This window comes from Cucumis melo, chromosome 6 (assembly GCF_025177605.1).
Source record: "Cucumis melo cultivar AY chromosome 6, USDA_Cmelo_AY_1.0, whole genome shotgun sequence".
In the NCBI taxonomy this organism is placed as follows: domain Eukaryota; kingdom Viridiplantae; phylum Streptophyta; class Magnoliopsida; order Cucurbitales; family Cucurbitaceae; genus Cucumis; species Cucumis melo.
This window is the reverse complement of record NC_066862.1, coordinates 37,559,123-37,576,592: the sequence shown is the minus strand read 5'-3', so window position 1 is coordinate 37,576,592 and position 17,470 is coordinate 37,559,123. Positions and strand designations below refer to the sequence as shown.

Sequence of the window (17,470 nt, the reverse complement as noted above, 5' to 3'; positions counted from 1 at the left end):
ATTATATAGTAAAACATGCAAAAAAATTATAGCCAACTCTACATGGGTGACCTTATGGCAATAAATGTGTAACACGTCTAATGAAGTCCAAGCTATGTCCAACACATGCACTTATCCACTGTTCAAGAGCTAAGAAAATATTGCTTGTGATAGCCAGCGATATGCCTGCAACTTAACATGCTAACATCCTCAACCACTAGCCAGGGATGAGCTCATATGTTGCACTCTATTTAGGTAACCACTAGAGATCAACATTATTGCTATGACTTATCATAGTTGTGTCCGAGGAAACTATAATGCATAAAGGGGGCAAACAAGAGAGAGAGGGAGCTCCCAAGTTTCAAATTCCTAAGTTCCAAAGTTAGTGCCAGAGGGAAAAAAAGAGAAGATCCCCCAAGTTCATCTTCTTTGACCATCATCTAAGGTGAAGCTCGAAATTAAAGCCTAAGCCAACCACCATTCTCCGTCTTGGAACACCAATGCAAGGACATGATGTCACCTAAGCGCTGGAAAGTAAGAAACAACTACCTTGTGCTCGACATCTTCATCCTCACCAATTTTATTTCTTACTTTTATATTTCTTGTTTCCACTGAACTAGTCCTTTACTTTCTTTACATTTAATACATTGTTATATATCCATGAACTTCTTCATCTTTTTTGCTTTCACTTTTACTTTATCATCTACTATGGGTAGCTAATCTCTTGAGAGTTGAGTTGAATATATCATTATTCCATCTAACACGTAACTTAGATGAAGATTCATTTTGTTTAGTGTGAAGATCGTTATGTTTGTTTTCATCTAAACCAGTCAAAACAAATAGGAATAGTAACTTCTCAAAAAAGTAAGTAGTTATAGTTTTTTAATAAACATATTAAGAAGTAAGAGTATAAACGAGATGGGTTGGAGGACATTTTGGGATCAACCCGAATAACCCGAATGATATATACAACCCAATCCAACCCTTAAAATATGAGTTGGGTTTATCAGGTTGTATTGTTATTTTTTCTAATTCTTAATGTTTGTTAAATTTAAAATTTTTGTACCTATCACATCCATATAAGCACACACATCCATAAATTCAAACATTCATCAATGAAGAAAAAACTAAAAATAAATAATCACTAACAAGGGAGATTCAGACTAAGAGGGAGAGCCAAGTGGAGTGACTTGTGCCGGTGACAATGCTGTTGGATTTTATGTCCTAAAACTCGTAGATAGTAAATATAATCAATTGACCGTCATTAATAAAGTATTTTATTATTTAATTTCAATAAGTGTTATTGATTATTTTATTAGTTTTGTCTTAATAACCCAAATCCAATAAACTAACATCCTAAGCTGTTTGATGAGTCTTGAACAGTATGTAGAGACATACAGGGATTAATGTTCAAGATCAGCTTAAAGAGTCTATAGTATAGGGTTAAGGTTGGGTACCTTATCCTGTTAACACTATGGATACGGCTCACTTTGTATTTGATACAGACACATTGATCAAATGCGTTCATGTATGTGACATGCGAGTGAGGGTATCCTATGCAATGAGTTTGCATAAGACTGGACCACGAAATAGTAATCACTAGATGTAACTCCGTTAACTAGTTGGATTGCTATTTCATTAGGATGACCTAGGTAACTTAGTCTTAATCCTGAGTGTATTATGAACTCCTGTTTGCGAGGGATTGTCCTTTGATTTATACGAGTGAGAGTGGCCAGATTGCCGACTCAATATTCTTATCATTTTGGGGACAATACCGAGTGGAGAGCTGGGAACATAATCACACAAGATGGAATTCACTCCTTCCCACCTTTAGGGTAAGTAGATAAGTGTTCCCTTAAATGGTGTCTCCGAGACTTGAACAAAGGGCCCTACCCTCTCAATGGCACGAGAGGGGTTTCTGTTTAGTGGTTGGACCATAAACAGGTTGTTCATTAGAGGAGCACTGGTATTTAAGGACTAGAGGTAACCCAGGGGTAAAACGGTAATTTGACCCAGCTGGAGTTACGAACACTTGTGAAGGACTAACTTACTGGTATTGGTCTATATCCGTGGACACAGAAATATATCTATAGTGAGAAGAGTTCAGCTGTGAGTCTTTAGTGGAGTGTACGCACAGTTAACGAATATTGATTAATGTGGTTAATGAGTTTAGCCAATTAATCTCATATCGTTGTAGCTTCTGATTTGTAGGTCCATTAGGTCCCCTTCCTAGCTCATAAAGAGTAATGAGATTTATTTATATTGGTTGTAATTTGAAATGTTCAAATTTACTTTGGGATTTATTTATAAAGTTTATATTAACGGTGACGACGAAGTGACTGTGAAGAGTCGAAGATGGGAGACTAAGAGGGAGAGTCGAGCGCGAATGGAGATGAAAGGAGACAATCGAAGCTGAGAGGGAGAGATGATCGAATATGAGAAGCTGACTAGGTAGTGAAGGTGAGATGAGAGGCCGAGAGGGTGAGTCAAGAGATAATAGAAAGAGGAGCGACGTGAAATAAAGAACAAGAAGTCCACTTATCTAAATCTTTTCTATTTACTAAGTCAATAATAAAATATGAACATAGGCGCGCGCACACATATATATATCATTAATTCAAGTTGAGTTAGGTTGAGCTAAGTTCTTCAATCCCCAACACGAGACTCAATCTAATTCGAAGTAAATAACCCAACTGAACTCAAATTTTAAACTAACCAAACACAATGCTAATCTTACACCCCTATTAAGAAGTACCTTTTAGAGATAAAGTGAAAGTTCAAATAACCTCGGACATGTTAGTTTATCCTTCCTTTGATTAGTATGTTTCAAAGTTTGTACAATTTCAATTAATAATACTCATGCAATTATACAATCATGTGAATATATTTCTAAAAATATAAAAAAATAAAAAAATTTGAAAAAGTCAACTAAAAACTAGTAATACGATTAAAATTAAAATTTATTGATTATACGTACATATTTTTAAAACATAGACTAAATTAAAATAATTAAATAAATTTAACTTAGTTTAATAATAATTGACCTAATATTTGTAGGTTAGAAAGATAAGGGTCAAGGAGACAGTAGATAAAAATGATATTTTTTTACCGAATTCAAAATTGGAAAAGAAAAAGAAAACATTAAACACAAAAATTGAATTTACGTACGAAACTTGAAAAAAAGGAAGAAGGAACGCCTACTAAAGCAAGTTTGAAAGAAGAAGACAAAACTTTAATTAATAATATTTTTTTCTTATCTTTTATTTATTTATTTATTTTAAGAACAATAATCATCATCAAACGGGTCTCTTACTTCACTCCCACTTTCTCACCTTCGCTTTCGGTTCTAAGATTCCCACACAAATCCAACGACACACATTCATTTTTTCCCATTTCGATTCAAGCCATGAGCAACGAATAGTATGTTAATACTTCAATTCTCTTCTTCATTTCTTCTTTTACCTCTATTTCCCTTCTTCAATCCAACTCCTCCCATATCTTATTTCTTCTTTATGTTTTCCCCCTTTTGTAGTGATTATTTGTTCAAGCTCTTGCTAATCGGCGACTCTTCCGTCGGAAAATCTTGCCTTCTTCTCAGATTTGCGGTACAACCTTTGATTTCTGCCGTCCTTTTTTTTTTTTTTTTGTTAATTTCATCTCTTTATGTCTCGGATTGTGGAAATGGGTGATGATTTAGGGCTTTCTCTAGTGTTTTTTAGGGGGTTATCTTCATCAGTACAACATAAAGCTATCTTTTTTTCTTTTTCTTTCAGGATGATTCTTATGTGGATAGCTATATAAGTACAATTGGAGTTGATTTCGTGAGTCTTGAAACCGTTTACATATAAAGCTTTTGTGTGCCATTGCCATTGCTTGTGGATTTTACTACTTATGGGTAATCTTCTGTGTTTTTTCTTTTTCTTTTTCCAGAAAATCAGAACTGTGGAACTGGATGGAAAGACCATTAAGCTCCAGATTGTGAGTGGGCTTGCATAGTTTCTTGTTTTTATAAAATTTTCTTTCTTATTCATACTGGACATATATTTTTGGCTTTTTGCTGCGTGATTGAGCATTTAAATGGCCTTGGGAGAGCTTATTCATAGGGGAAATAAACGTATGTCTGCATGTATGATAATGTAGCCTGCCGTTACTTTCTTGTGCTCTGGCTAAAAAGTAAGCCTTTTTGTATCAGAAAGGCCAAAATATGGTGTGGTTTCTATTAAATTTCAGAAAACATCCATCATTTTGGTACGAATCAGATGCTTTACTTAGGTTGTGATGATGCTGTATTTTCAGCTTCAATCATATTTTACATGCCTGATTCCATCTTCTATGCTAGTCCATCTGACATAAAAGCTGTTGTCATCATTAAAAGACTAACAGGAAACGGTGGATAATGTTGCTGTGCAAATTGTTGGAGACATGAAAGTGAATGTGTAGTAACCTTTACATTTAGTGTTGACTGTCTAATTCATTCTTCTGTCTTCCTTTTTTTACTAAAGCTGTATTCCTCATCTTTTCAAGGACTTGTCAAAACCTAATTTGGCACACAGAAGTTTGGACTGATTCTATTGTTTTATTTCTTTTAGTGGGACACTGCTGGTCAGGAGAGATTCAGGACTATAACAAGTAGCTATTACAGAGGTGCACATGGAATAATTGTAAGAATCTTCCCTATCAAGTTAAGGGATCAAAATATTTGTATGTTGAATTTATATCTCTCTCATCCTTGTTCTTAGCATGTAGTTTTATGGCTCTTGTCTGGAAGATTTTGTTCTGAAGGTCTTATTGTTATTAGTGCTATTAGCCCTTAAGCCAATATCAGTTTGTATTAGTCGTGTTGGAGAAAAACCCCTTGGGCCAATATCTATGGTAAATTGGGAGGATGCATTCTGATTTCTTAAAATAGCTTGCCTAGAAAGTGAGTTGGGGATTGTTTTTTTGCTTCTTTCTTTTTAGTTCAGATTCATTAGTTAACTGCAATCAAAGAATTGCGCCATTGTTACTAATATTTTGTTTGAATTGCAACAGATTGTTTATGATGTTACTGAAATGGAGAGCTTTAACAACATCAAGCAATGGCTGAATGAGATTGATAGATATGCTAATGATAGTGTATGCAAGCTTTTAGTAGGAAATAAGTGTGATTTAGTTGAGAACAAGGTTGTTGACACGCAGACAGCGAAGGTATGGTTTTTATTTTAATTATGCCATTAGTCTTAAAACTTCAACTTTTCTTTTAGTTTGCTTCCACTTTTAGGTTTTCAGCAGGACCTGCCTATTAATATGCTAGTGTTTTGGTACCACAATTTATTCTTCCTTGTATAATCGCAAGTGATTGTCTACAAATTTTTTGCAAATTCATTCAGCCACATTTGATTGAATGTTCCTATTATTTTCGATGACCTTCAAAGTAAATCAACTATACTTTTATTTCTGAACTTCAAGTTTTAATATAACCTCTGTCAAGTATCAATAGTTTTAGGTCTTATTCCTTTCTCTCTCATGACTACTTCTCCTTGACCTGTCCTCTAGAATATAGAAGATGAGATAACTTAATACTTTGATTTATCGTGCTTCTTTGTCATGGATGGATTGTAGGCATTTGCAGAAGAGCTCGGAATCCCTTTTCTAGAGACGAGTGCAAAAGACTCGATCAACGTGGAGCAAGCTTTCTTAACTATGGCTGCTGAAATAAAGAAAAAGTAATGGCCATTCTCCTCCCTACCCTTTACAACTATAATGTTGTGGCATGGTTTTTTTATCCTTTTTTTCTTCACTTTTCCTCCAAGATCGTTGAGAAATTCAATAGGTTGTTTCAATCAACTTGCTTATCTGGAAAGTGGACTTTTTCCATTATTGGCTTAATGTTGAATCTCTCTCTCATTATATCGTTTTTGACAATTCAAAATGTTTATTAGAATGGGGAGCCAGCCAACTTCGTCCAAGTCGTCAGGAAATGTGCAAATGAAGGGGCAGCCAATTCAACAAAAGAGCAGCTGTTGCAGTTGAGCATTTACTCTCACGCCTTATTATATAATGGTATAATCTAAGTTAACAAGTTTCTTAAGAAGATGAAATTGTGTTTACTTTGTGTTGGCTCAAGGATCTCTATGTAATTGTGAATTATTCCCCGTTTGAATCCTTGTGTGTATAAATGCTTTGTGACAGTTACCTTTGGATACTCTCTCTCCCTCTCCTAATCACCACTATATGCTAAAGTTTGGAGAGAATTATATCAGTGTAGTTTGGAGTAAAGAAAACTATTCCACAACATTATAGTTGTAAAGGGTAGGGAGGAGAATGGCCATTACTTTTTCTTTATTCATTGAGTATAGTTTCATTATGTCAAATGTTAATTCTGGGACACGTCCAAGCCACATCACTGTTGCTCGATTAGGCACGCCTTTCCTTAGAGTTCATAAATCATGTCTAGCCTGAGGATCGTTGAGCTCAGATGTTATCGACTTGTGATATGGGGCAGTCCTTTGCCTCTAACGCCACCATTGACAATTGATTTTAATTTATGGACCTGTCATCTTGAATCTTTTTAACTATTTAAATTGGAGGTACGGACCTTTTGCCCTATCCTTCATTACAAGCTCGTGGATGAAGCTTTTGGATTAAATCGAGAAGGTTTGTATATAATGTTTAATAGGGAACGGTTACACGTATATGAATATAGTAATTAAGTTCAAAATGTTTGTAAATATAACACAACAGAAAAATTAGTTATTATAGAAAATATAGACAGATATCGCAAATAGGAATGTATTGCAAAAAATCTATTTATCCCATCCATCTTTGTAACGTTGAGAAGCCGTGATCGAATGTTTTGATATTTTCTTAGTCATAAATTCAATTCTCCATCACAATACTGTATTATATTGTAGAGTTTTGGGGTTCAATGCACCTTTATGTGATTTAAATCATGATTTCATCAGTTGGCAGTTTGTCATATACCATTTTGAAATACTTCAGATTTAATTCATTACATTTTATAAGTGGCCAGTTTGTCCTTTTTCCATTTTAAATACTTTCCAATTAGGACTAAATCAGGATCAATACATCATTTCCGCCTAATCAAATCTTCTAAAGATTTTGGAATTTCAATCTTCATATGCATGCCAAGATTGCTTCTTCGTTTCATTTTAAATTTTGTCTTTTATGGTTTGAAGGAAATATATTATAATTGTCAATATGAATTTAGCTTAACTGTTACTTGGATGTTTTCGAGGACAAGAAGTTCAAGTTCAAATCTTCCGTCCAATTTCTACTCAAAAAGAGAAAATACTTCCTAGATATTCCATTGTTAGATTGAGAGAGACAAATTATAAAGCAATGTGAAGTACTATTATATTTTAAGTGATTGACAATGATGGGCAGAAAAAAAAAAAAAGAGATGTGTTAGTCATGTCAACTCATTAAACCTAACGTTACGGATTGAGTTAGATTGGATCGAGAAACATTCTCAACACAATCCATGTTTTTCAGATTGGTTGGGTTGACAATCCGAATGAATTTCTTGACCTAACCTGTAAAATATGAGCTGGGTTGTCAGTTTGTACATTCCTAATGTTTGTAAGGTTTAAATTGTAGTACATGTTCAATATTTATATATTCAAAGTTTCAAACATACATAAATTCAAAGAGCTATCGTGGATATGATCTAAGTGATCGAAAAGAACTACATGGTCATGTGGATATTGAAGGAAAAAAAAAACACCAGAGAAACATGCAGCGAAAGACAAGGATCATGCTTTACTCTATATGCATCTAAACGATTTAGAAATTAACATGTAACAACTAAACGACAGACCTAAACGAAGAATATAGAAGGTAAACTATGAGCTTACCTTTGTAGTTCTCAACTTCTTCTTCGTTTTAAAACTTCTTGTCTGCCTGAAGATCATGAGCAAAGGACAACCACTATGTTGACCTACTAATCTCAGGACTAAGAACCGAGTTGTGGGACTCGTTTTTATGAAGGAAATCTTAGAGAGATAGAAGGAGGAAGGTGTATCGTTTGGTGGTTTTTCATGAGATTTTCATCATCCTCTTCGCATTCTATAAATGGAAGTTTATATAGAAAATTACATGCAAAATACATGCAATTTTCTTTTATGTAATCTCAACACCTAATTAATTCATTAACCCTTAATGGAATTAGTGGCTTATAAGTTCATTACAAGCTGTCACATTTCTCACTAACATTTAGTAATAAATATATTAGTCAAAGGGCAATTTGGTCATTTGACCAATTAAGTCAAAGTCAACTTGTGACTTTTCTTAGTCAAAAGTCAACTTTTTGACTTTTTGCTATTTTATCCGTCTTAACTAATTTCAACCTCCTGAGTATGAATCCGTATTCATTTTTCTAAAATTCAAATCATATTTGAATATAAATCCGGTCAAAGTTTTGTCTTTCAAAGTGAAAAATCAACATGCTGACTTTTACAACTTTGACCGTTTCAAAACTTTCCAAGCTTCTAAATATGAATCCACATTCATATTTTTATTATTTAAATCATATTTAAACATAAAGTATGAAGTTTATATTTACCGACTTATATCATATACACTTGTCGGTTTCTCTCTCTTTACCTAATTCGAACAATTCGAGTTATTCCAACATATTATTCTTAGTTGAATCCATATGAGCTAGTAGGGGAACCTAATGGACCTATAGATCATGGGCTCCAACGATTCGAGATTAACTGGCTAAACTTTTTTAGACCAAGCTTAATCAACATTCGTTAACTAAAGAGTCATTCCACTAAAGACTCTTAATTGCACTCCCCTCACTATAGATATATTTTTGTCCACCTGCTATAACCATGATGAGTAAGTTGATCCTTCACAGGTTGTTCGTAATCTTGGCTGGGTCAAAATATCGTTTTACCCCCGAGATTACATCTTGCTCCTTAAGACCCACTAATCCACTATTGAACAATTGGTTTATGGTCCAACCTATAAACCTGAATCCTTCTCGGGTCAATGAGAAGGTGGGGCCTCTTGTTCAAGACTTGGATTCAGTCCTTAAGGGAACAACCTATCTATTATCTCAGAAGTGGGTAGGAGTGAATTTTGTCTTGCACCCTATATCCCTAGCTATCCACTCGATCTTATCCCTGAAATGAGAGGCTTACTAGGCCAGCAATGATTAGCTTCCCTTACCTATGCAGATCTAAGGATACTACCGAATGAACAGAAGTTCCACTACAATAAATAACTTAAACGATAGCTAACGAAAAACGCTATAATAGACTTTTTATAGCGTTTTTCGAAAGTCCTGACAACCCATGTTATTAAAAGTCTGGGGCTTTTTATAGCGTTTTTCCGAAGTTATAATTTGTGTTATCGTAAAGTTTGAAGATATAACTTATATACGTTGCTATAAAAACATTTGATAGCATTTTTCGTTAGAGCTATAATAAATTTATATAGCTTAAATAATGTGCAATCTGTGAGATGTAATAGCTCTTTTGCGACGCTATAGTATAGTATTTATAACTATAATTTTCAGCTATAATAACCTTTTTGCGATGCTATAGTATAGTATTTATAACTATAATTTTCAACTATAATAGCATTTTCTTGATGTTATAGTATATTTTTTATAACTATAATTTTCAGCTATAATAGCCTTTTTCAATGCTATAGTATAGCATTTATAGCTATAATATTGAGTTATAATAGAGTATTTCTAGTTGTAATAAAGCTATAATAATGCTATTTAATCGTTTTTAACCAAAATATAGGTAACATTTTTCTAAAAAATCTATAAAACCATTCATAATGTATTAAAATTACCAAACAATGTAGTCATTCTAAATGTACCAACCATACACATTAACAATCAAAATACACATTAGTAAATAATGTATCAACCACACAAATTAACCCTTAAAATACAAACAAAGTTCATCATAAGTCTACAAGCAAAGTTCGTCATAAGTATACAATCTTTAGTCCTCTGGTTAAGACAACTCCATTTCATTCACCTACATAAATTTATAAAACATATATTAATTAGACAAGTATAGAAAATCTTTAACAAATGTAGACAAAAAAAATATTAGAATTAGACAACATACTAATGATCACTTTATCAGATGGCCATGCAACTATACTTCCCAAAGCTTCTTCAATACATGTCATTTCTGATGTTGGCCTCCACAAATATGCGTTCGGTTTCTTTGCTACATCAACCCATACTCTAATCGCACGTGAACTAATAGGAACATGATGAACCAAAGCAGTTTGATCATTAGAAGACCATCTTCCTTCAGCAACAATCTCTCCCGAGTCATACCAATCTAATAACTTGCACTTAGTTTGACCATGGTTATTGATACTCTGTCAAAAGACAAATATGAGATACTAGAATAAGACTATAATGACATCATAAACAATTTTCATCCTATTACAAATAAATTTACCGATGAAGAAGGCATTGGACAAGTTGGAGGAATATTTAGTCACTTAAGCACACTTGCAGTAGCATTTGAAAGTTCCTCACTTGGTTCAATCTATGATAATCTCATATGAAACCAAAAATATAGTTAACTCCTACGAGAAAAAAAAGAATCTAAGTTAGTAAAAGAAAAAAAGAAATACATGTTTCTTTAAATAAGATAACATAAGTGCTTTCATTTCTATCATTTCATCTTTCATTGTTTTCATTTATACCATTTCTTCCTTCATCTTCAAATATTCTTTTTCAAGAACCTTAGACTTGTGATCTTGTTGAGACAAAAGAGATAGTTTTGAACGAGTCACACCAAACCCAAATCCTCTTACATAACCACGATCGGGGCCAAGAACTTTACTCAAAGCATCATCAACCACGTTTGTTGTTGAAACTGTCGTCTCACCCTCAGTTTGTTCAATGCACTCCTAGCAATATATAAACACATATCTAACATTATGCTTAGTCAAAGTGATGTTTAGCAATTCTATCTAACATCTTTGGAGAAGGTTTAAAATAAATTCTATCTAACCACCCCCCCAAACCAAAAAAAGGAGTATAACAAACACTTCTTAACAATTCTTAAAGATCTAAGCTGTTGTAACTTTTAGCTACTGTTTTATTATTTTGGCTTGTTGTAATTAAAGATCTAAGCTACTGTCTTATTAAAGATTTAAGTTGCTGTAACATAATTCTTAGTAGACTGTAGGTATTTTGGCTTGCTGTAATTAAAGATCTAAGCTACTGTTTTATTAAAGATTTAAGCTGTTGTAACATAATTCTTAGTAGACTATAGATATTTTGGCTTGCTATAATTAAAGATCTAAGCTACTGTTTAGCAAGTGTTTTATTATTATGGCTTGCTGTAACTTTTACTTACTATTTTGTAACTTTAGAAGAACTAAACTGAAGGTATTTTTCGTCACTGTCAAAAATTAGAAGAACTAAACTTAGGTAATATAATGAAAGAGTACTTCCTCTACTTAAAAGCTAAAAGATTGACATCATTAAAAGGCAAAAAAACGGCACAGTTAAAAATGAGAAACAACAATTTCATCATTAAAACACATACTAAAAACACATGGAAACAGGTACTTGATAAATTTAATTCAGTATTGTGCTGTTATAATTTCATGAGTCATAAGCTAAATACAAATCAGATCATGACATCATGAGAACATTTCCAGATTACCTTCACAATGACACCATCTGAACGACAAGGCTGTTACATTGTAGCTAAAGGAATTAACCAAAAAGAAAAAATAGAACAAAACTCTTTAGCATATTGTACACAAGCTAAGCACCTCTAAGTTCAGGTGTAAAAGAAGGCTATTATATTTAGGAAAAAGAAGGCTAAATGTAAGCAAACACAATATTTGGTTGAATATCAAAAATCATTACAAAAGCTAAAGATTCCTGCACACAAAAAGACTCAACAACATATATAATCAAAGATATCGACAAGATTCAGCAACGATAATCAAGTCTAACAACAAGAACACAATTTGTAAAGAAGACATACAAGTGTCTCAGCAACTTGTGAATTCACCGGTTGTCCATCCTTCCTTTTGTGTGCTTTAGTCCATAATGCAACTCTTGTGAACGAAGATGGATCTGAACTACTTTTTCTCTGCAAAATGAGATTTATACAATGAAACCACATATACGATATGAAAGCAAAATTGAAGTATAGTAACAAACTTTACCATCTCTTCGGTCAAACGAGCATACCCTTTTCTACTACATGTATGTGGGAGTTGTTTTTTCTTCATGGCTTTATACTTTTCACTTTTCAACTACTCAAATAAAAGACATTCAAACTTCACATAAATTAATAATAATCAAATGTAAGTGTATATGTTTTGAAGTAGAGATTCATATACCTTGAAGTTTACACTAGTCTTCTCACTCACAAAATCCATCCAATCATCTATAGATTGCAAATTATCAGGCATTAGCTTCAAAATTGCATCCTTTGTTGGAGCATCTCGAATTTGTTTTACTAAATGATATTTTCCAGCCCTCCATAATCTACCCTTCTTTTGGAAGAAAAACTTTTTTTTGTCAATCTTGCACATTGTACCTTGACTGAAGTATAAAAAAGTTAGAAATGAAAAATAATGTAACTTAATAATGTAATGAACTTATTAGAGAAAAATAAAGTAACCTAATACCTGGATAGATTTCCATAACACTACTTTCAATCTTGTTGGTAGTTTTAGCCAATTCTCAAGATTCACTGGTACAACCTCCCTCACTAGTGGTCCAAGAAAAGAAGCCAATCCATCGATTCATCACCAATGGGTTGTCCATATTCATTGAAAACAATGTCCACTCTTGATTGTTTTTCAACGGCTATTGTCTTCATTTTCGTAGATCCTCTTGTCTTTTTTTGGCAAAGTCATCGTTTCAAATGGAGGTTCTTCATTGAAAACATGATCTTCAACTGGCTTCTCATTAGACAAAGTTGTCGTTTCCAATAGAGGTTCTTTAAATCCATTCACGTTAGAAGTTGTTGCTTGCCTACAAATTGCTAATCTTGTTCGAGCAGTTGGTGAGTCTAATATAGGATTACCTTCAACTATCTTCTCATTAGGCTTGTGTGATAAACATTTAGGGTGGACATCAATGGGAGAACTTTTCATGTTTTGCTCATTTGGAAGAAGCAAACTATCGGCAATAAGCTTCCTTCGTATAGACCTTCTCTTTTCTTTTACTTTTAGGACCATGGTATCTTGTAAACCTCTCTCCATTTCAACCTAAAATAACTTGTAAAAGTATTCATTGAAGTGAGATGAGAATACATAAAAAGAAAAACACAAAGGGAGTACAACTGGATATAAAACAAAATATAATACTTGTTACTGATAATGAAAGAAGAAAAAAGAAGAGGATATATAGAGAAAGTCCTGCTTGCAAAGGAGAAAAGATAACCAGCTTTCCCATTCTCTCAAACTACTTTTCAAACAACTTCTCAAATGAAAACACCTTCACAATCTTGTCTTGCATAAGTAAGCTCATCACTTTCATCAACATCTTCAACCGCATTACTTATGTTTTCATTACTAACCAAAGTATCATCATAATTCTCATCGTACATTTCCAAGTCGTGAAACCCTCTCGGTGGTCCTTTTAATATGACATACCAATTTGAAGTGTCATTTTCTCTAGCGTAAAACACTTGTTTGGCTTGGGAGGCGAGTATGAAAGACCCTTGTACAAACTTGCTTTGACTTTGATGTAAGTTAACAAGAGTGAATCATTCCTCAACTTTTACTCCATTACGAACATTTGCCCAATCACATTTGAAGAATGGAAGTTGGTAGACATAATAGTCTAACAAGATGATTTCTTGTAACACTCCGTAATAAGCAATTACATCCATTACTTGAGATTTATCTTTGGCACTAGATCTACATAATGTTGTAGCATCTACAGCAATACCACTGTTCTGAGTTGATTTTTCAACACTCTTTGCGTGAAATCTTTTCCCATTTATGATGTATCCAGTGTAAGACATTGCATTCTTTCTTGGTCTATTCGCAAGTCATTTTAACAAGTTAGAGTAACGTTCAACGGATGAATCTAATTCAATCTGATAAGAATAAACATATCTATCTGTTAGTTAAAGTCTCTTACAGTTTCACATATCCAATATTTGATAGGATGTTTAAATATTAGTTAGTATCACCTTAGACTTCAACCACAATGGAAATTGTTCTGTATGAATCTTCCAAAGTAGATTGGAATCTTTTTCTAGTCTCTTGTCTAGAACCATGAGTTCATTCATATGCATCATGTCCAAATCTACTATCATTAATAGACTTAAATTACAGTATTAAATAATATTGTTTAGGGTCATATCTCACTCTATAAATGGTTCGACCTCCGATGTGTTGAATAAGACATATCGATGTGCATTTTCAAGTACATCATCGGATAGTTCAATTGAAGTTTCAGAAGATATAGAACGACCCTCTAAGATGATATCGTTTTGGTATTCTTCATTACGTTGTTGACTATTCACTACCTCAACTAATTGTTTAAAATACTTGTTTGAAAAGTCAACACATTCATCAGCTAAGTAACAAGCTGCAATGCACCCTTCTGGTCGTGCTTTGTTTCGTACATAACCTTTCAATACCTTCATGTATCTAAAATAAATGTTATTAATACACGAAAAATCATAATTATGAATAGACCAAAGACATGTATCTTTCAAATGGGTACATCCAACGGAATTGAACCGATCCACATATGCAGGCTTCGCAACCCAAATGAATTACCAAATGCGTCATTATGTCAAAAAATGACGGAGGAAAGTACCTTTCAAGAAAACATAAAATGTCCACCACTTCTTTTTCAAGATCCAACATAACCTCTCTATCAATTATATGTTGGCAAAGTTTATTAAAATATGAGCATAACCTGTATATTGCATGTATTGGACCTTTTGAGAGCAAACCTCTAAGCACCACTGATAAAAGTTGTTGCATAACACATGATAATCATGAGACTTCAACCCCATCACTTTGCATTCATCTAATGATACACAATTTGAAATGTTTGAACTGTATCCGTCAGGAAACTTCAGTTTGTGCAACCTCGAACAAAATAATTTCTTCTCGGACTTCAACAATGTGTGTGGAGCCAGAGGTAGATGTTCTTCCTCCACAGTATTGAGGATACAGGTCAGGACAAATTTTCAAAAGTTATAAGTCTTTTCTTGCATTAACCCCATCTTTTGACTTTCCACTTATATCTAATAATGTACCTATAATACTCTCACATACATTCTTCTCCACATGCATGACATCCAAGTTGTGTCGTATTGGTAATTCCTAGATAATCAAAGTTTCAAATCGTTTATGACATAGTTCGAACCATACTAATTTGAAATGTAATAAGATATATCATAAACTTCAAGTTGGTTTGCCTTCCAATATGGTAGATCAAAGAAAATCGATCGCTTCTTCCACCTTTAATTTGATGATTCTTTATGACTTTTGCTCTTTTTCTTTTCATGTTTTCCCCAACAATGATCAAAATTTTGAAGTTGGGCAAAATTGCACTACTTGTAGCTATTTTGGGGGGTAACTCTTCTTCTATTCTACCGTCAAACCATACTTTTTTTCTTCGATATGAATGAGCCCTTGACAAGAATTATCTATGACCCATATATGCAAAATTTTAACTATCTTTCAACCAATAAGAACGAGTACTATCTCCACATGTTGAGCATGCATATTTACCTTTTGTAGTGCATCCAGCAAGATTTCCATATGCTGGAAAATCATTTATAGTCCACATAAGAATTGATCTCAAATTAAAATGTGTGTTGCCTACAATATCATAAACTTGTATTCATTTCCATAGTTGTTATAAATCTTCCACAAAGGGTTGTAGATATACATCAATATCATTTTCGGGTTGTCTTGGACCAGGAATCAACAGTGTCAACATTATGTTTTCTTTTTTCATGCATAACCAAGGAGGAAGATTGTAAGTAACAAGCATGACCGACCAACAATTATGTCGACTACTTAAATTGGAGAAGGGGTTAAACTCGTCTGTAGCAAGGCCCAACTTAAGATTACGTGGATCCATTAAAAACTCAGGCCATTTTTTATCAATTGTTTCCCATGCAACAGAGTCAACGAGATGTCTGATCTTTCCATCAGTACTTTTATGGCTCCAATGCCAACGTAAACTTTCACTAACTTTATTTATTTTAAACATTCGTTTAAGTCATGGAATGATAGGAAAGTATCTCAATACCTTGGTGGGCACACCTTGTTTAATTTAGTTTGTTCGTTCATCAATCTTCCATCTTGAACTCGCACAATGAGGACAACTTTCTAACTTTTCATTCTCATTTCTAAATAGGTAACAGTCTTTAACACATGCATGAATTTTTTGGTAACTTAAATCAAATTCCTTAAACAATTTTCTAACTTCATAAATAGATCTTGAAATAACATTGTCCATTGGGAGCATGTCATGCAAAAGCCCCAAAAAGGCTAGTGAAGCTTGTATCTGACCAACCATTAAAAGTTTTCAGTTTGCACAATGCTACAACTGCTGACATCTTTGTATACTTCGTACAACCACCATACAATGGCGTATTTTCCTTTTCCACCTTTTGAGAAAAATTATTTTCCTTCCTTGATGTAGAATTGTCATGAATGATGTCCTCTTCTACCATATATGTGCTCTCATAGAAGTTCGTTGCTTCACATATAAAACTATCATTAATTTCATTCTCCATTTCATCTCCTTCACATACTTCCTCATGATGGTACCAAAAGTTATATGTAGGGTTCATTCCCTTAATGACCAAGTGCTCATATATGATTTAAAAATCACAATGTGCCATGTTTCTATAATCTTTACATGAACATAAAAATTTGTTGGCATTTGGCTTCCTTTTCTCCACTTCTTGTAGAAAATTACATGCTCTTTCCATATACTCATTAATAGCACTATTAAATAAAGTTAATTTAGTTAAATATGCATTAAAGGTTAACTCAATATTAAAAGTTAGTTAATTTCATACCGATTTAAATGTACCCAATTTTTGTTGAACATTTTTGAGATGTTGGTGCACTTAATTGAATGACCAGTTCAACTGTCAACGACTTGGTCAACAAGCACTACTTGAGAAAAGAGAATATGAAAAGAAGTCAAGGAAGAAATGAAAAGGAACACGGATACTACTCTTATTAATTAATCGTCAAAATCTTCAATTTAAACCCTCTTTATTCAATCACACTCAACAAATAGTTGAGTGATGGTGAAGCTAAATCGTCAAAATCTTCAATTTAAACCCTTTTTATTCAATCACACTCAACATGGATACTATTCCTTATCATGACATACAAATCATATTCAATCAATCATATAAGTCCATCGCCAAAATGTAAAGGACTAGGCCATGAGTAATTTATTGACATAAGCTGTATGAATTAGTATGAATTACAAATAAAATTACAATAAAATTAGAAATCATATTGAACTAAT

At 33.3% G+C, this 17,470-nt stretch overlaps 1 protein-coding gene across 2 annotated transcripts; it reads left to right on the top strand.

The window, feature by feature from the left end:
- The first annotated feature begins 3,262 nt into the window (after positions 1 to 3,262).
- On the top strand, positions 3,263 to 6,248 carry LOC103493312 (ras-related protein RABD1). 2 transcript variants are annotated; one of them, XM_008454016.3, is made up of 8 exons: positions 3,263 to 3,399; positions 3,512 to 3,584; positions 3,753 to 3,800; positions 3,910 to 3,957; positions 4,569 to 4,640; positions 5,011 to 5,166; positions 5,581 to 5,684; positions 5,901 to 6,248. In XM_008454016.3, the coding sequence occupies exons 1-8, from the start codon at positions 3,386 to 3,388 to the stop codon at positions 5,989 to 5,991; spliced, it is 606 nt and encodes a 201-aa protein (XP_008452238.1). In that variant the 5' UTR covers positions 3,263 to 3,385; the 3' UTR covers positions 5,992 to 6,248. The 2 variants fall into 2 exon arrangements, with proteins under 2 accessions (XP_008452238.1, XP_016901213.1); XM_017045724.2 differs by lacking the exon at positions 3,753 to 3,800 and having other exon boundaries at positions 3,276 to 3,399.
- Positions 6,249 to 17,470: the final 11,222 nt, after the last annotated feature.

What these genes read in the sequence shown, in the direction of transcription:
- LOC103493312 (XM_008454016.3), top strand. An exon ending in AGACCATTAAGCTCCAGATT is followed by an intron (nt 3,958 to 4,568) that starts GTGAGTGGGCTT and finishes TATTTCTTTTAG; the next exon opens with TGGGACACTGCTGGTCAGGA. An exon ending in TTGACACGCAGACAGCGAAG is followed by an intron (nt 5,167 to 5,580) that starts GTATGGTTTTTA and finishes GATGGATTGTAG; the next exon opens with GCATTTGCAGAAGAGCTCGG.